A 23,699-nucleotide genomic window follows, 5' to 3' on the forward strand; every position below is an offset into this window, starting at 1 on the left:
AACAGACTGAAGCTTGGCTGTGACATGGCATGGAGCAGACTGAAGTTTGGCTGTGACATGGCATGGAGCAGACTGAAGCTTGGCTGTTACATGGCATGGAGCAGACTGAAGCTTGGCTGTGACATGGCATGAAGCAGACTTAAGCTTGGCTCTGACATGGCATGGAGCAGTCTGGGGCTTGACTGAGACATGGCATGGAGCAGACTGAGGTTCGGCTGTGAAATGGCATGGAGCAGGCTGACTCTGTCGTGGCTGTGACATGGCCTGGAGCTGACTCTGGTGTGGCTGTGACATGGCCTGGAGCTTACTCTGGCGTGGCTGTGACATGGCCTGGAGCTGACTCTGGCGTGGCTGTGACATGGCCTGGAGCTGACTCTGGCGTGGCTGTGACATGGCCTGGAGCTGACTCTGGCATGGTGGCCATGATGTGGAACTCTGGCTTGGCAGCCATGACGTGGAACTATGGCTTGGCGGCCGTGATGTGGAACTCTGGCTTGGCGGCCATGACGTGGGGAAAAGTCATGGAAGGTGGAGCCGTGGTAGGCTCAAGGAGCGAAGCCATAGAAGACAGAGCCATGGTAGGCTTGAGATTAAGAGTCCTGGATGATTGGGAAAAGACCTCAGTGGTCATGAACATGAGCAGAGTCTTGGGAGCGACCTCTGTGGTCATGGGCATGGACTGAGTCTCGGGAATGACCTCTGTGGTCGTGGGCATAGACAGAGACTCGGCTACATCCTCCGTGGTCGAGAACATGGGCAGAGACTTGGAAACGACCTGCATGGTCGTGTACATGGGCAGAGACTCGGAGACGACCTCTGTGGTCGTGAACATGGGCAGAGACTTGGAAATGACCTCTGTGGTCGTGAACATGGGCAGAGACTTGGAAACAACCTCTGTGGTCGTGTACATGGCAGAGACTTCGAAACGACCTCCGTGGTCGTGTACATGGGTGGAGACTTGGAAACTAAAGCCTTTCTCCTGCTCCTCCTCCAGGAGGCCAAAGTTGGCAACGCAGGCTCTGGGATGGACGAGACTGGCAATGCAGGCTCTCGGACTGACGAGGCTGGCAACACAGGCTCTGGGACGGACGAGGCTGGCAACACAGGCTCTCGGATGTACGAGGCTGGTAACACAGGCTCTGGGATGGACGAGGCTGGCAACGCAGGCTCTGGGACGGACGAGGCTGGCAACGCAGGCTCTGGGACGGACGAGGCTGGCAACGCAGGCTCTGGGACGGACGAGGCTGGCAACGCAGGCTCTCGGACGTACGAGGCTGGCAACGCAGGCTCTGGGATGGACGAGGCTGGCAACGCAGGCTCTGGGACGGATGAGGCTGGCAACGCTGGCTCTGGGACGGACGAAGCTTCAAGCTCGTTGGCCGTGGCAGGCGTGGCCGTTGACTCGTTGGCCGTGGCAGGCGTGGGCTCGTTGGCCGTGGCAGGCGTGGGCGTTGACTCGTTGGCCGTGGCAGGCATGGGCTCATTGGCCGTGGCAGGCGTGGGCGTTGACTCGTTGGTCGTGGTAGGAGTGGGCTCATTGGCTGTGGCAGGTGTGGGCATTGGCCCGTTGGCCATGGCAGGCGTGGGCGTTGGCTTGTTGACCATGACGTGGGACTCTGGCTCGGCAGCCATGATGTGGGACTCTGGCTTGGCATCTGCCTCCCCCACGGTGAACGTAGAACCAGTGATCTGCAGGGCAAGTTCAATATACTGAGCGAGGCTGAGGGAACTGTGACCACCAGGCATCAGGGAGGAAATTGGCTCACTTAATCCGAAACTGAAACAATCTTTGAGGGCGACCACATTAAAGTCCACCTCGCTGGCCAGAGAGCAGAAGTCCCCCACATATTCCTCCAGGGATCGATTCCCCTGATGTAGGCGCAGTAGTCGGACCGCTGGGTTCATGGTTGGCGGTGAGGTATTCTGTAACAATGTTGTCAACAGGCAGACGAAGAGACGATGATGATGATGACGTGATGAACCCAAGTTCAGTTTTATTTACAAATGTGGAATCCCAAAAAACCCTAACTATAAACGTGAACTAAACATGAACATAAACTACTTGAGTTGACATGAAACTAGACTTGACATGAAACTAGACTTGACTTGACTTGACTTGACTTGACCAAAACAACAAAGTTACTTTCACAATACCTCACACCAGACAATGGTAAACATGAGGGCTTAAATACAAGGATATGGGTAACAGGTAAACAAGACAACCAATCACAAGACTAAACTAATAAACAAGATAACAAGACTAAATGAACTTAAACCAATGAAAAGACAAGACTAATAACAAAGTAATCAAACAAAGAACCAATGAAAACAAGACACATGAACAGGAGAAACACATGACAAGATCACATGAGGGAACAGGAAATCACATGATATGAACAGGAACTAAACTTGAAAATAAAAGACATGAAAAACATGAACCAAAACACATAATCGTGATATAAAACAAGATACATTTACTTGTGTGGCACAATTGCCAACATAGTCTCATGACAATTTGTATTAATTTGTACGAGATGGCGAAATTGTACAATAAGTTGCACGAAAACATAAGACTTTAACACCAATCACATATGCTTCCCTCCTCTCCTTCTAAACGCTGATATTTCATTTCTTCCATGGTACACAAAACAAATTTTCCAATTAAAAACATGGTAAGGGGTTAAACTTTATGGTTAGGTTTAGGTATGGGGTTTGGGTTAGGGGTTAAAATAAGTAAAAAGCTGACAATCGCACATAAAAATTAATTCAACTTAATACAATTTTCCTTAAAATCGAGCTGAAAATTGCATAATATATTGAGACTATAAACGTCATACAACATAAATGTCACAATATTTTGTTAGATTTAGCCTTAAAACAAGAAAAATAATTTGGCTAAGTCAGAAAAATAAACCGAATTCGGGATCTATTCTCTAAAAACAAGTCTTAATATATCATGGTTCTCTATTATTTTGCATATTTAGTGAATGTATCTTGTTTAAAGGATGGTGAAATATTTTTTTACTGGAAAACAAGACAAAACAGTGATTAATAAATTATGTAACTGACCTTGCAGGCAACATGGTGCAGTCCATGTTATGGCATTTATTCAGTTTAGGCTGTAAATCCTGAAATATTAAAGGGAGATTCTGTTGAAATGCTTGACAAAAGAGCCTTGGATCAACTTTGGAATTCTTTGGAGATGGCAATATTGATCCAAACTTGTGTGGAGAAACCAAAAGGATTATTGGAAGGAACACCAAGGTAGTTGAACAAGCTTTGGAGATTATATTATTAAATATAGTTCATCGCTGATTGTGTGTCTGGGTTCAGAAACAGCTTTGTCTCCGTTGTGCCCTTGACCATTGAATTTAACCCCAAGTTAAGCTCAAGAAAGTGCAAACAAATGGTCTGCCGTATATCACTGTCAATATGATGAACCTGAAATTTCACTTAGTTGTTAATGGTTAATAGCAAGTCAATATATTATAATTTATCAGATTTTAGCTTTAATAATGACACAACTCAAATGTAAACTGTGTAGCTTTTTGTCCTACCAATTAAACATTTTTAAACCAACAGAAAAAGGGGGAGAAAAAAAATAATTTTATTTTTATTTTTTGCAAATCCCTTTGGTGAAGCTAGTGGCACAGAAATTATACATTTACCTTTAAAATTAATAAAGGCAAATTGATTTGTCTATTTTTCATCCAAGCTGCTGGTTTGACTGTTTAGTATATTAACAACTGCTTTGAAGTTTCAGATTGGCAGACTGCATCAAAATGTCAATATGAATAAAAATTATAATCTATATTCTTGTTCATATTTTCATATAATCATGCATTACTTTGTTCAGGTGACCTGCTTCCAGCTGATGGAGTCTTGATACAAGGCAATGATCTGAAGATTGATGAGAGTTCACTGACGGGAGAATCAGACCATGTACGCAAATCTGCAGACAAAGACCCAATGCTTCTCTCTGGTGATTGTCCATTTAACTATTTTATAGCATGGTGTTAGTGTTCATTTGATTTCTCTGTACTTAAGCAGGGTTGGACAAAATTCATAATTGAAGAATCGTCTGCCTTTTAATTCATTAATTGGAATGAAATTGGCTACGGCTCAAAGGATGTTGAATTGACAAGAAGGGGAATTTACTGAATTGTAATTTTAAGTAATTCAACACAGTCACACCACAGTGGAATTAAATTTGCCTGACACAACACTATGATAATTTTGACTAATTAAGGATATGTATTCTCTGAAATGTAAAATATTGTTTTTTTTTCTGATTTGATATATTTCTGTAAACTAAGTCCAATACTTTTAAAACAATGAACACAGCCATCAAAACAACTTTAAATTTTTCTGTACAGAACTGAAAATAATAAGAATAATAATAAAATAAAAAAATAACAAAATAAAATATATATATATATATATATATATATATATATATATATATATATATATATATATATATATATATATTTTATTTTTTTATTTTTTTATTATTATTATTTTTATTTTTTTATACAGTACAGCTTTACATTTATTTGATTTGTTATTGATGTTATAGTAAATTAAATTGAAGTCATCAAAAATGTAAGTCAATCAACACAGGTCGAAATATAATTACACCACTTAATGTCATTCACGTATCCAAGTGCAATTTTGATGATTTATGGCTCCTTAATATTATATTGAAAAGGACAACAATTATGAAACAATTCAGCTCTATGTTCTGTGTTGTGTGAAAAGATATGTTCATTTGACAACATTAGTTCTGAGTGATATTTCTCAGCATACTCAACTGATTACAGAAACGACCCAGTTATAAATGGTCATTCTTTGTTTGCTGACAGAAGCCATTACTGCAAGACATAAAATGCTCAATTTTAAAGGAGGTTAACTAGGGCTGTCAATTTGACATGATAATTCAGTGTGATTAATTAAATAAAAAATAACAGCTTAAAAAAATTACTTAATTAAACATGCCTCCAGACCATAATAAGGAATATTCATACCATCGGAGCAATTCAAGCTTGAAGTACCACCTCCATGTTTTTGCAAGTCCCAAATTTCAGTAAGGTGAGTAAGTGCAACTTCGAATGCATGGGTCCTGAGACGTGTTTTTTAAGTTTCAAACAAAGTTTAACTTGACACAGCGTCCTAAAAATATGACACAACCAAAATGAGACATTCTAAAAGCCACTATTTGGTGCATGTGTACATAGATGCGTTCTTAGAAAAGCATGAAAATAAACAATATATTACCTTCTAAAGCCAATTTTTCTATTGTATTGTGTGATATATTATATATATATATATATATATATAGGTCTTACCAGAAAAAAGAAATTATGATCCAACGTGAATTTTCTTGATATAAAAATATGATCGTGTCTGGTAACATGCATGTAAAATGGCTAAAAATAGCATTTTAGCTTAGCGTAAAGCTGACAATTTACACAAGGTTTATTTCTATTTCTTGTGCTCCAAACTTACTTCAGACTTACTTATCTGTCTGCTTGTATGAATATAACACTTCATAAGAAAGTGTTTCAATGCTGTTCAAATGCACTTTGGATCGCATCATTTATATGTATACATTTTTCCATCTGAAAGGACTAAATATTAAATGAAACAAATGACAATAAAATGCAAAATAATCTCTTCAGTAATCAAAATACTTTTTGAATGTAACTGTATTCTAAATACCAGTGATTTAAACTGTAACTGTAGTGGAATACAGTTACTTATATTTTTTTATTTTAAATACGTAATCCCGTTACATGTATTTTGTTACTCCCCAACCCTATATATACAGGTGCATCTCAATAAATTAGAATGTCGTGGAAAAGTTCATTTATTTCAGTAATTCAACTCAAATTGTGAAACTCGTGTATTAAATAAATTCAGTGCACACAGACTGAAGTAGTTTAAGTCTTTGGTTCTTTTAATTGTGATGATTTTGGCTCACTTTTAACAAAAACCCACCAATTCACTATCTCAAAAAATTAGAATACATCATAAGACCAATAAAAAAAACATTTTTAGTGAATTGTTGGCCTTCTGGAAAGTATGTTAATTTACTGTATATGTACTCAATACTTGGTAGGGGCTCCTTTTGCTTTAATTACTGCCTCAATTTGGCGTGGCATGGAGGTGATCAGTTTGTGGCACTGCTGAGGTGGTATGGAAGCCCAGGTTTCTTTGACAGTGGCCTTCAGCTCATCTGCATTTTTTGGTCTCTTGTTTCTCATTTTCCTCTTGACAATACCCCATAGATTCTCTATGGGGTTCAGGTCTGGTGAGTTTGCTGGCCAGTCAAGCACACCAACACCATGGTCATTTAACCAACTTTTGGTGCTTTTGGCAGTGTGGGCAGGTGCCAAATCCTGCTGGAAAATGAAATCAGCATCTTTAAAAAGCTGGTCAGCAGAAGGAAGCATGAAGTGCTCCAAAATTCCTTGGTAAACGGGTGCAGTGACTTTGGTTTTCAAAAAACACAATGGACCAACACCAGCAGATGACATTGCACCTCAAATCATCACAGACTGTGGAAACTTAACACTGAACTTCAAGCAACTTGGGCTATGAGCTTCTCCACCCTTCCTCCAGACTCTAGGACCTTGGTTTCCAAATGAAATACAAAACTTGCTCTCATCTGAAAAGAGGACTTTGGAACACTGGGCAACAGTCCAGTTCTTCTTCTCCTTAGCCCAGGTAAGACGCCTCTGACGTTGTCTGTGGTTCAGGAGTGGCTTAACAAGAGGAATACGACAACTGTAGCCAAATTCCTTGACATGTCTGTGTGTGGTGGCTCTTGATGCCTTGACCCCAGCCTCAGTCCATTCCTTGTGAAGTTCACCCAAATTCTTGAATCGATTTTGCTTGACAATCATAAGGCTGCGGTTCTCTTGCTTGGTTGCATCTTTTTCTTCCACACTTTTTCCTTCCACTCAACTTTCTGTTAACATGCTTGGACACAGCACTCTGTGAACAGCCAGCTTCTTTGGCAATGAATGTTTGTGGCTTACCCTCCTTGTGAAGGGTGTCAATGATTGTCTTCTGGACAACTGTCAGATCAGCCGTCTTCCCCATGATTGTGTAGCCTAGTGAACCAAACTGAGAGACCATTTTGAAGGCTCAGGAAACCTTTGCAGGTGTTTTGAGTTGATTAGCTGATTGGCATGTCACCATATTCTAATTTTTTGAGATAGTGAATTGGTGGGTTTTTGTTAAATGTGAGCCAAAATCATCACAATTAAAAGAACCAAAGACTTAAACTACTTCAGTCTGTGTGCACCGAATTTATTTAATACACGAGTTTCACAATTTGAGTTGAATTACCGAAATAAATGAACTTTTCCACGACATTCTAATTTATTGAGATGCACCTGTATATATGTATGTATATATATATATATATATATATATATATATATATATATATATATATATATATATATATATATATATATATATATATATATATATATATATATATATATATATATATATATATATATATATATATATATATATATGGGTTGTTGACAAGACATGGCAATTTCACTGTCACACAAGATAAAAATTAATAAATAGTATTGTCATCATTTAAAAATGAATTAAATGATTAAACATTTCTTTGCTTTATATCGACCTGTTATTATACAAACTGCATTGTCATTAGATTTTTTTAATTTTTTGAGCCAAATCTCAAAATTGTCCTATGGTGTGACTGTCTCAAGCAAGGTTCAATAAATTCTAACTTTTATAAATTAAAAAGAAAAGCATAAACATTTTGATAAATACCACTGGCATAATTTTACAAGTGTGTATTTTAGTAAATGGCAATTTGTTTTTTCATCCATATATTTTTAAAAGCGCAGGAAGTTGATACATTTTGTCACTTATTTTCTTGGCATCCCGCCTCCTCCCCATCTCCACCTATTTTCAAATATTCACTATTCATCTAAGGGTACGTTTACATGACAATGATATACTAAAAACGGAAAAGTTTTTCCTTTGTGTTTTTGAAAAGTTTCGCGTACAGACGACAAAACGATCCCTGTTCACACGGATCCGCGAAAACGACTAAAAATGCTGTATTATGCATGCCAGGCCAGTAGTTGGTGATGTCACTTTGTAAAGAAACACTACGTGCCTGCGCACATAAGCATTCTTCCACAGAGCGGTGAATACAAACAATGAAGATGGCGATCGCTGGTCATAGCAGTGATGCAGTAAATCTACAATTTGCTGGAGAAGCGTCAATAAACTCAAAATCTTGAGCAGCACAAACACAGTCCTGTAGTCCGCCATTGTAGTTTTGAATGTCTCGCGCGTTGTTTTGAAGTACTCGCGCACATGCCTATAGACTGAACAAGTAATACGCGTGTGCATGACGTCATCGTTTTCACAAATGCGCATTTTTGTATGTTTACACGAAGACAGTAACGGCATCGTTTTCAGAAACGTGCACTTTGAAACCCATTTTCAAAAGTTTGCGTTTTCAGGCCCCAAAACGCCGTTGTCGTGTAAACGAACAGCCAAAACACATAAAAAGTTTTCCGTTTTTAGTTGAAAATGTTGTTGTGGAAACGGCCCCCAAGTAAGTAAAGTAAAAGGGGGGGGATTGGTGTAATCAGGACTCAAGTTGAGTCTCGAGCTCCAAGCCCTCCAATATCGGACAGCAGGCCAAATATGCTTTGCTCTAATGAAGATTACATTTACATGCAAACTACTGAAGTATAAAATGTGGTCCTTCATTTTTGGATTCTTTCATTTTTGGACAGAAAGAATTGAGGGAGAAACATGATTGGGAGAGAACACGAAAGTATAGAGAGAAAATTAACAGGGATCCACACAGATTAGTGTGACATAATGTCCTATGGTGTGACACACATAAAAGAACCAAAAATGTATTGCTTACTTAACTCAAAATATGTTTAAAAAAACTGTTGAATATTGCATTAGGGTAGATATAATCATCACTCATCTGAAACTGGTATAATTTTCAACATTTTTGAAAGGATGACAGCAAATTTTGACTTGCATTTAATGAAAATGTCAATAAATGAAAATAAGCATCTAACAATGAAAATAAATCTCTCTCATGCTCTTTGTATTACCTAACTTTTTTTTTTCTTCATTTTTGTTATGTAGGACACATTTACAGTGCAGTTCAGTGAAAATGTTAAAAAAAACTGTGAACGAATTGACAAAGTTAGTGACCCCTTATATTTTCTTAAATATCAGACTTTACACTACATAAATGGACGTATTTATTTATTTTTTTATTTTATTTTTTTTTAATTGTGCTTTACAAAAAAATAGTTTTTTACTGCATATTTGTCAACTAACCATATATATATATATACATACAAGGACAGATTAAGAACTGAGAGGCCTGGGAGTCACGTAACGCCATGCGAGAGTCGGACGTGTAAACGGCGAGCTCTGCGCACTTTGCTAGTTTTTAATTATTTTTATGTCATAAACCGGTGAGATTCGACACCCTGCTACATATCTTTTCTTTGAAGTCAACATGGCAAAGAATTAAAAATCCTCGGGCTCTGGAGATATTAAAAGACACTTACATGCTCAAGCTGAAACCTCTGACAGGCCCACAGACCAGGGACTCGGTTTGGATGGTGCGGCGGGTATAATTTAGCATCAACTGGTGAGCATGTCTGTGATGCTGACGAAAGTTGTTGCTGACTTAGAGGACCTTGCTGTAATACATTGATCGATTACTGCGATGGAAACGAAATTCTCTGAGTTGGTTATAGGAATCGGGGTAGTCGAGAGATGGATCAATTATTGTGAGTCATCAGAGAGGGAATTAGCTGCTAACCCACTAGCGACCAAAGTAGATTTGGAACGCATTTTGGAAAAACTGGAAAACCTTGAGAATCATAGCCGGCGAAACAACGTCCGAATTGCCATTTTTTAGACACTGCATTAACTTTAAAATAACTTTAATATTTATAAATGCATCTCGTGACACCTGTGTTCTGTTTCACCATTTGTTGTGCTGCATCAAGCTTTTTCAGTGATGGTGTCACACATTGACATTCTGATGAAGTTCAGGTTGCAAAGAAGACTTAATGTGACTGTTACACATGATTCCAGATTGTTTTTCACCTGGCAAATATTCAGTGCTTGATAAACGGTGAGCCAATGTTTTTTTCCCCTTTTGGTCTGGTGTGCAGACAATAATTACACACATTAAATGCTGAATCATTTCAAATCAAAGCATTCCGAAGAAGTCCTATAATCCGTAGCATTCGCTGCCTCATGGAAAGTGAACCTGCCCAGGCAGAATTACGCATTTTCCATTGATTAAGAATTGGCCTACTATGTTGCAGGCAGTGACAGATTATTTTTGTTTGACTTTAATGTGATTTTATCATTTGAAGATCTAGCTAGGTATTGTGCTATTTAGGCTCATAGCTCACTGTGCACTTTATTCCCTGCTATCTGAGATTGTGTTTGACGCACGCATGGCAATAAACGTTCTTTATTTCTGAGTCCTGACAAATAACAGAATAACCGTTCATGAACTCACGCAGTTAACCAAATATTACAAAACGTTACCGTGCACATATTTAAGGTATTAAGGCACCTTTCTCTTTATAATTTAACATTAAATGCATGCAGGACTTAACATTTTAAAGTCCTCTATACTGTTGCACGAATGCTGTTGCTTATATAAATTTAAACAATCATCTTTGTAGATAGCCAGGGTAAACTGCACCTTATCTTTGGAAGCGTTCTGTGAATCAAAGGCTGTTCTCTGTAGCCCTTCAAATAAATGCGCTGCACCTGTGAGATGCAGATTCCCTGAGTGCGCACTCGAGTGTCTATGCTCACGCTGCTGTCAAACACCACACATTAGGCCGAACAAATGGTATTTCACATACGGCTGACATTTACATGGATTTATAATAGAAAGCTCAAAATAAATAAATAAATGATTTAAAGCTCGGGGCCCTTTGGGTTTATAGGCCCCTGGGCAATGACCCAATCGGCCCGGTGGTTAATCCGTCCTTGTGTATATATATATATATATATATATATATATATATATATATATATATATATATATATATACATACAAGTCGTTTTATTTACGCCGACATCGCGCAAATCTGTGGATTTATGAGACAGAAACAACAGCTTTAAGTTTAACAGCCGCCTCTCCCAGCTGACTCTGAGCTTGACATGCACAGCAAGATGCTCATAAGTTATGAGTCATAACTATCAGAAACAGCTTATTCAAAAAACCAACAACGTAAAAAATCCTCGATTACATGAGACTTATACTTATCTGCTTTTGACTTCAAAATGTAAACAGCTTTGAGAACAACACTTGTGTATGTCATAAGCCAGTAATAACGCCGGTAAAGTTTACATGCAAAATTAAAGGGGGAATGGAGGGGGGGGGGGAAAAATATGTGTGCTGATCGGTTTTGCTTAAGCAGCTAAATAATATTGGAATATGTACATATATCGTAATACCAGAGGTCAGGTTCCTCTCAAGTTTTTTTCCCCTTGCTGCAGTACTTCAGCTTGTTCACAGGTGGCTTTCAGACAACAAGGCATGATTTTCTATAAAGCTGCATTGAAACTATGTGTACTGTGAAAAGTGCTATTCAAATATAAATGACTAGAGTGTAGACAAACTTATTTTCTCAAGAAAAAAACATTTTGAGTTCATATTAGTTTTTCTCAACAGTCAAACAAAATAAATGCAGTGCTATTGTTTAAGTTATTTAGAGCTCCACTTTTTGTTGCCAATGTCAGACACTTTTGTGGCATTTATGATTTAAAACACATTTATGTCGAATCCTTGAATAGGTTTGAGAGAAAAATGTGTGGGTGCTTGTATCATATTGTACCGTATCCTATCGTATCATGAAGCCATGCATCCTATTGTATCGTATCAATTAAATTTGCGTATCGTTACATGCCTAATATATATATATATATATACTACCGGTCAAACGTTTTTTCACATTTTAGAATAATAGTAAAGTCAAAACTATGGAATAACATAAATGGAACTATGGGAATTATGTTGTGACTAAACAAAATCCAAAATAAATCAAAACTGTGTTATATTTTAGCATCTTCAAAGTAGTCACCCTTTGCCTAGAATATGCATACATGTACTCTTGACATTTTCTCAACCAACTTCTTGAGGTATCACCCTGGGATGCTTTTTAAACAGTATTGAAGGAGTTCCCATCTATGTTGGGCACTTATTGGCTGCTTTTCTTTATTATTTGGTCCAAGTCATCAATTTAAAAAAAAAAAATAATAATTTTATTAAATTTTAGTTTTGTAATTAAATAAATTAATATGGTGGCACAATTATATTTTTGTCTACAAAACTAATTTCAAACATTTAAGCATACCCCTTCAGATCAAAAGATTTTTAAGGTCACGAGAAACATTTCATTCAAGTGTTTCAAAACTTTTGACTGGTAGTGTATATATATATATATATATATATATACATTGTGTGAAAATGATATGCATAATGACTGCATAAAAAGGAGGCATGTTTGTGCTGAAAAGAGTGACAGTGACAATTTAAAATGTGGTGCAGCGATATACCAGCACTTACAGCACATGGTTAAACTGAATTGTGGGTGGTTAGTGAAAAAGACGCAGGTTTTTGTTTTTTGTTTTTACACTGAAAAGCCATATGCAAACTGTTGCAATTGTTTTGTGAATTCATCTCAAGGGGTTTTAAATTTAATGTAACTTGGCCTTTTTTGCATATTAGTCCATGAAATTGCTTTGCTTATAACAGTAAAGTGTGGCTCTAAAACAAACCCTGTAATCGTTTATTTAAGTTGTAGAAAGCAGTCAGTGTGGTGTCAGTGCTGTTTAGAGTATTACATCATACAGACGCTTTACTTGTGTGAGCTGAGTTGAGTTGAGGTCAGGGCTGCCTGTGCTGCCAGTGCTGGCCTGCTATTATTTACAGTTTTTTCCATTACTTACTGCACCACTAACTGTATCACCAGGCACCCATGTGATGGAGGGTTCGGGTCGGATGGTGGTCATGGCTGTAGGTGTGAACTCCCAGACCGGGATCATCTTCACCCTGCTCGGTGCTGGGGGAGAGGAGGAGGAGAAGAAAGAGAAGAAAGGTGCGTAACTAAAAGTCATCCTGGCAAAACAGATTCCAGGTGAAGCCTGGGCTGTGGTGTTTACACCTGGCATTTCTGTATGGGTTTAAACATGTTCTCCTACACACTAATTTATTTGATAATGTTGTAGGACTATAACTTTTATCAACTTTCTTATGCTTTCATTTGAACATCTGTGATAGTTAACGTCAAAAGCAGTATACTGAGATGGTGAAAGAACACAAAACAGCAATGTATACTAAAAATTAAAACTTTAAAATCTCTGACAAATTTGGATGATATAGAAAATCAGCTTATTTACCATCGATATCATCTTTACCCTTCAAAGACAACACAAAAGTAGCATGTTTACCATGAAAATTAGGAGCTAGAACAATGACTAAAGAATTTGAATGTGAAATTTGTTAATTAGAATTTTTGGTTTTAGTGGAATTAACTGTAAAATTTCAGATCATAGAATTGCAGGTTTAAGGTTGTGCAAGTAAATAACTTAGCTAAGTATCACTATTAATATTGCTCAAAACAAACCTCTAACCCTAAACTTAACACAGAATATAAACGATTCGATGCATGCCCAAAATAACTGCTTTCTGATACTCTTACAGTACATTCAACGGCAGGTGCATGCACTGGTGATGTGCACAGACATGGACTGTTTGCGTGTCGAGAAAATCTGGGTCGCCACGCGGACAGTCCGCGCAGACTGTGGTGATGATGAAATTTGCATCACACATACTGTGCACGTTCCGATTAGCACCATGGACAAGTGAAGTATACATTAGCCTCTAGCAATCAGACATAGCAATCACCCAGAGTACCCTAGCATCATAGCTTTGTGTTTTGCATTGGCGAACACCGCTCATATTTTCTGAAATTGACGTTTTCAGAACATCTACAGTAGTTCTTTTATTACTGATGTACAACTCAAATTTTCAGACACACAATCAGAAGTCGTACACCAATTGTAGTCTTCCATTGTAATTGACATATAATTCAGTGTACTACACAAAGCCTTCACTGACATAAAAATCTTCCTTTGATGAATCACGGGAATGCTAACTGCTAACAGGGGTTGTTTACTCAATCTTATATACATGAAAATGTTCTCTTTCTGGTTGGGTAACTTGTACTGCCCACACCCATATGGGCATAAGGCCTTATGTGTTTGTTATTCTGCAAACTGCCACACAGGTCAGGCAATGGAGGATGGCCATCAACTAGCAGGTAGAGTACACATCTCTCTACGCTGGGGATATCCAAAGTAATCATCATTTTATTCCCCCAGTAAACCTTCTTTTCCCTCCCAAACCATGCTTTAGTAATAGTCACTGAAAAATAAGCTCTTTTTAGGTATTAAGAGAAACACAATTTCTCCATGTTCCTTCATAGATCAAGAGGTTGTTTATTTATTGTTTTAAAAAATGATTAACTCACGATATACGCTGAAGATATGGATGAATATATTGGATTGTTCTCAGTGCGTATGTTCCGATTTATTGATTTATTTTGTAGTCTGATACACTACAGCCAGGTGATTTTTGTGGTTAAAGCACTTCAATTTTAATTTCTCAGCATCTTCTTTCTTTTATTATTATTCTTTTGTAATCACCTATTCCTATCAACTTTAAAGATATTTAAGATTAAAAAATTTATGATTTATTTTTCTTATATAATGTCAGCTGAAATTATAGACATTTGTCAATGCTAGGTAATTGGGCCATTGATCATTGTGTCGTTTTGTGACTCGACATTGTTTTGTGTGCTCATGTGATGTATAACCTGTCTTATGTTGCAGTGTTTTTTTGCCATTGATGTCATTAGTTTGAAATCACCTTTCAGTTGAAAGCAGCATATTAAAAGAATACTAATCATGGTAACAACGCTCTTAACCATGCTACTTTTGTTCATTATTACTGGCTAGACTGCTCCCATCCCTCCTCACACCCCATCGCAACTATAGCCACCTATGGTGCAGCAAATGCCTCTGGTAATACCAGCCTAGTCAATGGTAGGTTGAGCAGACCTCCACTGTCCATCCCTCATTGGCTCCGCCTCTCTTTCTCTAGTTGTCTTAAACTTCCTGTATGGTCCTCTTAATGCATGTCACCTCTACCATTAACTGTTTTTCATCCGTCTTCTTCGTCTTCCCTTTTTTATGCTTTTATTTTATGTATGCATATAAGAATGCCACATTGTGGATTGTATCATTGAATGTAAAAGTCTAGAAATTAATTATAAAAAAAAGAAATACTAGGGGAGAGTCAACAGACCATAAATTAACCATAAATAAAATAAGAATAACACAGTAACTGAAGGTAAAGCATGTACATTTCACAAGGTAAATTTCAAATTTCAGACAGAAAATCATGACATATTGTGTAATTTTAGTAATTTTTGGTTTACTTGCATATTATTTTTAAAGTGTTACTAGTAAAATTTTAGCAAAATGTGATTTACAAATTACAGAGGTCTAAATTTATGATGTCATTAGAATTTGTAGATATTCACGCGTAAAGTGTATTTCTAGCCCAATGATGTATGTACAGATTCTAAAACACAAACCATCACAAATTTGTACAAATTTGTGTGGATCCAGTGTTTAGGTTTAAAGAATATTGATTCCCTGTCAACTAAAACTAAAAGAGCCACTTATGTCTCGCATCTTTGTCAAGATGACATTTCACAAGTTTTTGGACTCTGTCTGATGGGCACGAGTGCTGTTTGGAATATATGGGCCAGGCTCACACGGAAGCAGCACTCACTGAGACTGATTGTGCTCAATATGAGCACATGAAACTCAAGATGCTTCGCTCCCGGCTTTCTTTCTTTCTGAAAGTGGACACCAATCCCCAGTCCTTCCAGTATCGAAACTCTCTGGCTCCTGGGGGACCACACGAGCAAGGAAAGCGAGCACTGATTGTGCAGCACGGAGAAACTGAGGATGAATTAACGCCAGGTCAGGCCTTGTGACTCTCCTCCTGTTCATCTGAAGTGGCTTTGCCTGTTCAGTTCATACGTGATGATCTGTGCCCTACAGCCACCACATGATGTGGTTGCGTTTGCTGGACATTAGGAGGGCAATACTTTGCTGCTGGTGTCTTCAGATAGTGAAAACTGGTCACGCTCGGATGAGGCACTCACCGGTGTTTCTCCCCACAGGGCTGAAAGCCATGGGAGGACAGCCTCTTATGCCTAGTTACCAGACGTTTTCACACTGCCTATTGATGTTCTTCCCAGAGCTGCACTATCAGCTCGTTAAGACTTGACACTCTCCCTTCACAGCAAGAGTGCAAGTTCCCGGTGCAGCAGCCTTCACAGCGCTTAATCACGTTGCTCAGAGAGGCTACTCAGAGATTCCCCCAGTCGAAGAGGCTGTGGTGGCCCACTTGTGCCCCTTATCTGCTGGACTAGGGTGGAAATCCAAGCCTTCGCTGTGGTCCAAGCCAAGTTAGCTCAAGTCCTCTGTAATGAGTAAGGCTTAAGCTGTGGCAGGCCAGGCTGGTTTGTCTCTACACACAATGGTGGTTCTGCAGGCCTACAAAGCCATCTTACTCAAGGACATGTATGAATGCGGTCCAAACCCCAGATTCTTTAAAGAACTGCGTGACACCACTGAGCAGGTGTCCAATGAGCATCATCTCTTGCTCAATTTGTCAGAAATTTGTGACAAGGATAAGGCCTTCTAGCTGTCGCAGCATGGACTTTTCGGTGGTATCATGAGTGGCATCACTGAGAAGTTCCAATTTGCCAAGAAGCAGTCGGCTACCTCTAAGCACATCCTGCTGAGGCAAAGTGTCACTGTTGCGCATCCAGTTTGCTCAAGGTCCTCCTCGAGGCAGTGTCCCACAAAGTAGAGTTTCTTAAAGTAAGTTCTCCTCCGGAAGGTGAAGACTCTGCTGATAGTCAAACCGCAACGGCCATGGGTGAGGAAGATGTTTGTTCTTCTTGGCCCTCAACCCAGTGGAAATGCTTCCTCTTGCTGAGCTAAGCATTCCTGATGGTATGTAAATCTCAAAATGGGAACTCAGCCCTATGAAGTGGTCACTCTGGCCCTCAAGAAGACTTTGACCATACCTTTGTGTCACCGAAACTGCCCTACCGCTCTCCCTGCCATTGTGAGCCGGAATCAAATATGCGGCAGCAGCCTGATAGCTGTTTGTGTTGCTGTTGGTGATGCGCCAGAAGATGTGCCCAGCACTGTTGGTTGCACTGGAGTAGCCCAACCGCCCTTAGTTTCTGGAGCTGGTCGAGCTGCTGGATGCTCCTACAGGATTCCTTTGTGGAGGGATGTGCTCTTGCAAACTCGAGGACCCAAATTGAGGACCCTGTTTATTGTCCCATACTTGCGGTGCTATTCTTCCTGCAAGAGCGTTTGAATGAAGGACTTACTCCATCTACACTCAAAGTCTAGGTCGCTTCCATAGGAGCTGGACATGACCCTAAAGGCGGATTGTCGGTGGGCAGAAACCCCCTGGTTAGTATTTTATTTTACCTTCAGGCCCTTTCAGTCAAAGACTCCTGTTTGAAGTTTGCATCAGGCTTGTCTAAGGTTGTCCTTAAGCCAAGAGAAGGTAATGTGCCCAAGGTTTTGACCACTCCATTCAGGGCAAAAATTGTCACCCTGCAGAATTTCCCTCCTTCTCCATTTAAGTTGGACAAGGCTAAGAGACTGCACATGCTTTATCCAGTGAGGGCATTGCAAATGTATATTGACCACACAAGTTAATTCAGGCAGTCTGATCAGCTCTTTGTCTGCTTCGAAGGCCATGCAAAAGGTTTGGCCATCTCCTTCACACTGGGTGGTTGATGCCATTACACTCACTTATGACTCGCAGGGAAAACTTTGTCCAGTTGGAGTTAAGACTCATTCTACCAGCTGGGCTTGGGTGAAAGGGTTGTCTTTGGAAGACGTCTGGTTATACGGTTCTCATAGCGTTAGTTACTGATGCAGCATCATAGTGTCTGACTTGAAAGAGAACATTTCAGTTATGACTGTGATTTATAAAGACTGTGTATTTATAAAAATCAGGATTGATTAAATATGTTTAATGCATTTAAAACACTTAACTTATTTAAACTAATTTAACATTGAAATGGTTTTGTTCTGTTCTGTTTGATTTATAAAGGCTGGTCAGAATAGTTGGAACCTTTGTGTGAGCTCACATGTTTAAACTAGTGATCCAAATGAGGACACACCATTCTGTTTTTTTTTTTTTTTTTAAATAATCTAAAATAAATAAATAAATATAAAAATAACGAATTATTGAAGACCAAATTTAAACTCAACCCTAACCTTACCCCTCAAAGTCATTTTTGTTTTTTCTGCATGTTCTTTTATAATTAAATTGAGCCTTTGAAAATTCAGGAAGGTTTGGACTATTCAATATTCTACTATAATGCTATGTACTATTGTATCGACTAGTTTAGTATTCTAGCATTCTAGACAGCGGATTATTAAAAAATGTTACGCTCTAAAGTTTATATGTAAAGAGTATGCCCATATGTTGATTTTTGTACGTATCGGTGCATATCCAATTGTAATATATATATATATATATATATATATATATATATATATATATATATATATATATATATATATATATATATAAATAGATACTGGTCCTCGTTAATTTCCTGAAAATGCATGCTTAGATTTTTTTAAGACAAAACATGTCATATGTTTACTACCCATGTAGTTGGATGGGTATTTATGTTAGGGCCTTAAACAAAAATCAGAATGGATACTGTATATCTGGTATGCTCTTTGATAATAGTCAAAACAATATATATATATATATATATATATATATATATATATATATATATATATATATATATATATATATATATATTTCTTTTTTTTTTTTTTTTTTTTTTTCTAATCATCTGTAGTTATAAACTTCCTTTCCTCTTCCCTTTCCCCCAGTGGTGTTGCATGGCTGTTGTGTACTAGTTCTTCCAGCATGTACAGTACAGTAGAGTTGTACTGTCCCTCTAATCTTCATTGTGTGTGTTGAATGTATCTCTTTCATTTATCTTCCAATCCCTTGGAATATCTGAATGACAACTTTTAAACTCATCCACTATGATAAATCATGGTGACAAACCTAGATATGACTACAAAAATGATATATATGCCAAACTGTTAAGTTGTAAATGCTAACCCCCTCACCTAAACTCATAAAACCTCATTATGATACAACTCTATGTTATGTACTGTATGTGGCTGTCACAATGATGTTTATAAATTACTCATTTCTGTCTTCCTTTTTCATTTGATTTCACTGTAATGTCCATGTGATGAATGTTTATCGTCTGCTTTCTGTTATTTTTGTCCCGTGTCTGTGATGCTTCATCATAGGTAAAATGCAGGATGGCAATATGGAGAACAGCCAGACAAAAGGTAACCTGCTTTCACTTTACCACCTGGTTTGAGCGCTCACCATGATTTGATTCCTCCATTCACAGTTCAGGTGTGAGCTTGTCCATTCAGCCAGATTCATGTTTGTGTCTTTGTCACTTTGAAATCTGCTTCTCATGCGTGTGTCAGGGTCTCTTAATTATTTCACACTACCTGTCTTTGTCTGATGCTGTAACCTCTCAGATCAATTTAATTTAGATTATTCTTTACAGTTTCATGCAATCTATAGTCAAATGGTTTTGGGTGTGTGGTTATTCATGTTTTTGAGAATAAGAAAAACTTCTGGTCCCACTTTATATTAGGTGTATTTAACTACTATGTACTTACATTATACAATTAAGCATTTGATACAGTGTACTTAATGTGTAAATACGTGTTGTTCTGCAAACCTGTTGTGAGATTCACATTTGTTGCTACCAAGTTTGGGGTACAGGTAGGGTTATGTTTTAAGGTAGGGTCAACAGTGTAGTTACAAATGTAATTACATTTACAGTTTATATGTAGGTACAATGTAACAACACATTAAGTACATTGTATTAACTGCTTAATTTCATAGTATATATTAAAGACAACTAGTATTAAGTGGGTCCAGTGTGGTTTTCATTAATTTCAGGTTAAAAGTAATATGTGTAATTGATTTTATGTTAAAGTATTTGTATTATAATATGCAGAGACAAGTATAAGTCATTTCTAGGTTGTTTCCCCTAAATAGTGTATACACTGTGGCTTAGTATCACTATCATAACATTCTTCTGAGCATTCCGACCAACCCAACATATCAACATTAGCTCAATCAATGGTGTAAGCTTGTTTTGGGATCTTTTTTTTCTTTCTTTCTTTTCTTTTTTTCTTTTCTTTTCTTTTTTTGGACCTATGAAAACTGAATTAGTCTATGCAAATATGGCCAACAAAAATTGAGATAAAATCTATTTTATTAATGTATTTAGCCAGTAGATGCTAGAGATCTTGCAAATTAAAATAAAAATAATTCCTGTCTGGGTTTCATTTATAAATAAATTTGCTATTTAAAAGGTCTTTCTCTGACAAAGTATTTTCATGATTTATTGATAAACTTAGAGTCCACATGTTCACCTGTGGATTTCTCTTGCAAAGGTACCAGCTATTCTAGTTCAACATTGTAGACAGAGGTAAACTTTTGTAAGTTGTTTCTAAGTAAAAGGGTTTACGTTTTAAAATATGTACGTATTACTGTTTTGTATAGTTGCACAGTCGAGGTATGGATTGGATGTGGACCAGTGAACCAGTGTAATTAAGTCAGTGTCTCTACACTCTCAAACTACTATGTCTGAACATATCTGAATATTTTGCAATAAACCTAAAATCAGTTGTTTTTATACTTATAATGATTCACGTATAACCAGTAGTTTTATATTGTACTGTACTTTACTCATTCATTCACAGTGCATTCACAGGGGATGAGTAGTTTATTCTATCAAAAAATATGTTAAATACACAGTCTTGTACCATTGCCTTTTTCTTCGAATCAAAGTTTGTAAAGTTGTTATTTATCTCAGAGCTTGTTGGTTTGGTTCAAGGCTTAGTTAAATCTTTATTGAAGTTTTGAAATTCCTATGAAGAAAAAACATTTAAAAGGTACTTTTCGATCAAAGCAGCTGAAAAAGTGGGCACTCACTGTTGTGCTCAATTGCACCAGAAAGATTGAATCTTTGCAAAACATTGTCTTTTGATTTAAATATAAATGGCTTTATAAAAGGACAGTTTAATATTGAATCAGATGTTTCACCCCATAGAAGCTTGATAAAGAATTTATCATGCGTAAAGTCGAAAAGTCAAGAGGGTTTTCAGTAGAGTAGCTATTAGCTCATAATGATAGTAATTCTCTGTTTAGAATAAGTTGTTCGATTTACAATTTAGCAAATATACAAAACCCAACGGTGGAGTTCAAAATATGTTTTGTTCTTTTTTTCTGATTCCCTTACAATAAATAGATTACCGTGAGAAAGAATACCACTCAAGGTCCACTATTACCTATACCTATGATTGAAAGTCATACTGTATGTCCTATAACCAAAGTGTTTTCTGTGATCATTACAGTGAAAAAGCAGGATGGTGCCGCAGCAATGGAAATGCAGCCCTTGAAGAGCGCAGAGGGTGGAGAAGCTGAAGAAAAAGAGAAAAAGAAATCCAGTGTCTCCAAGAAAGAAAAATCCGTTTTGCAAGGAAAACTAACCAAGCTAGCTGTGCAGATCGGCAAAGCAGGTACCACAATACATTGGAGGCTTAGGAGAACAGTTAACTTAAAAAAAAAAAAAAAAAAAAAAAAAAAAACAATATATATATATATATATATATATACATTCTCCAGCTAAAAATGTTTAGTGACTGATTGCATAAATAAATTCTAGTTAGCTTAATACATGTTTTGTAAATTAATACATTTAAATGGATAGTTCACTCCAAAATTTATTTTTTTGTGATCTTATCACTCTTATGTCATTCCAAACCTGTATGTCTTTCTCTCTTTGATGGAACACAAAAGGCAAAATGTACAGGACTGACAGCCTCAGACATCCATTCCATAAAATGAAAGTGAATGGAGACAGAGGCAGTCAGTCTCTAACATTCTGCCTAACATTTTCTTTGTGTTTCACAGAAGAAAGAAAGACATACTGGTTCAGAACAATTTGAGCATGATTAAATGATGAAAGAATGTTAATTTTTGGGTGAACTATCCCTTTAAGTTGTGGTGACAAAACTATTACAACTATTTTTCTACATATGTTATATTGTGCCAACATTTCTTTCAAAATTTTCTAAACACTTTTTTTTTTTTTTACAGTGTTGCATTAAAGTACGTTGCAGAAATGTTATATTTGATGTGTTGTGTTGTGGTCTTCAGGTTTGGTGATGTCTGCCATTACAGTCATCATCCTGGTGCTCTACTTTGCCATTGATAACTTTGTGCTTCAGAAGAGGCAGTGGCTACCAGAGTGCACTCCAATCTACATTCAATATTTCGTCAAATTCTTCATTATTGGTGTGACAGTCCTAGTGGTAGCTGTTCCTGAAGGCCTTCCGCTCGCTGTTACCATCTCTCTGGCCTACTCTGTCAAGGTATGACAAAGTTAACATTGTGAATGTTAAAGCATGATTCTCAGTTCTTCAGTATTTGCAAGAGGTATTCAGAATGTATATAGCGATTAAGTATTTGTCTGTTATTACCAACAAAGCCACACATGGGTTAATTTTGACAATATGACCGTTGCCAGAGAAATGAATAATTTCTGAATCCAAAAATGTGAACCGCTCTGAGTAGAATCTCTGAATTGTCACCTTGTAATTATACTTGTTCCAATGCAACGTGACAGCAGCATTAGTTGAGTTCCTCGTACGCTTCACATTAGGTGCACTAATTGCAAGGCATTACAAAGTGACTAGTTCACTTTTTGGTTGGTTTTGGTGAGAAACAACCCGAAATCGAAGTCATTTTTCAATAAAAATCTTGATGTCCGTTGCGTATTCATAAACGCAATAAGGAACTTTCACTGTTTTGTGGCAGAAACCATAGTTTGATACAGTTAACCATTAACAGTAATACTGCAGTATCTACAGTATACAGTAACCATGGTTATACTTTTGTTATATTGTTGTAACCATGACTGTATTTACCATGGTTCATTTTGTGGTTTCTATTATTTTACTACAAATACCATGATTAAACTTTGGTTACTGTAGTAAAACTATGGTTAACTATTGTAAGGGAATGTCACTCTAATTATTTATATCAGAACTGATTGCAAAATTCAATAATATCATCTTATTTTATATATCTAAAACTATTTTCTTCATTAAAAATCTTCAGTGTAGTTAGCTACTTTTTGTTAGTAGCTTGTAGTGCAGCTAATACTTAAAAAAAAAAATAATAATAGTATAGCTTGAATGTAGGTTAACTACTTTAAGTTATGAGTATCCTGTGGCTCGGGAAGCTGCTTTTAAAGTAGCTTCCCCAACACTGGTAAATTATGAAATATTTGGGTGAACTAAAACTTTAACAAAGTTGCAGCCTAATAAAAGCTTCTCAAACCAGTAATTCATTAATTTTAATTACATTCTATTTA

At 37.3% G+C, this 23,699-nt stretch overlaps 1 protein-coding gene across 9 annotated transcripts in view; it reads left to right on the plus strand.

Annotated features, from left to right (window-relative positions):
• LOC127425930 (plasma membrane calcium-transporting ATPase 2-like) overlaps positions 1-23,699 on the plus strand; it is a 396,733-nt gene that overhangs the window by 279,498 nt on the left and 93,536 nt on the right. For 5 of the 9 annotated variants that reach the window (XM_051672265.1, XM_051672266.1, XM_051672261.1 and 2 more), the window contains 6 exons: positions 3,857-3,982; positions 13,050-13,175; positions 15,097-15,183; positions 19,540-19,581; positions 21,676-21,840; positions 22,481-22,695. In XM_051672265.1, the coding sequence (XP_051528225.1) occupies positions 3,857-3,982; positions 13,050-13,175; positions 15,097-15,183; positions 19,540-19,581; positions 21,676-21,840; positions 22,481-22,695 (761 nt within the window). The remainder of the gene's footprint in view (positions 1-3,856; positions 3,983-13,049; positions 13,176-15,096; positions 15,184-19,539; positions 19,582-21,675; positions 21,841-22,480; positions 22,696-23,699) is intronic. The other 4 variants (XM_051672268.1, XM_051672263.1, XM_051672269.1 and 1 more) reach the window with 2 other exon arrangements.

This window comes from Myxocyprinus asiaticus, chromosome 35 (genome assembly GCF_019703515.2).
Source record: "Myxocyprinus asiaticus isolate MX2 ecotype Aquarium Trade chromosome 35, UBuf_Myxa_2, whole genome shotgun sequence".
NCBI classification, from domain to species: domain Eukaryota; kingdom Metazoa; phylum Chordata; class Actinopteri; order Cypriniformes; family Catostomidae; genus Myxocyprinus; species Myxocyprinus asiaticus.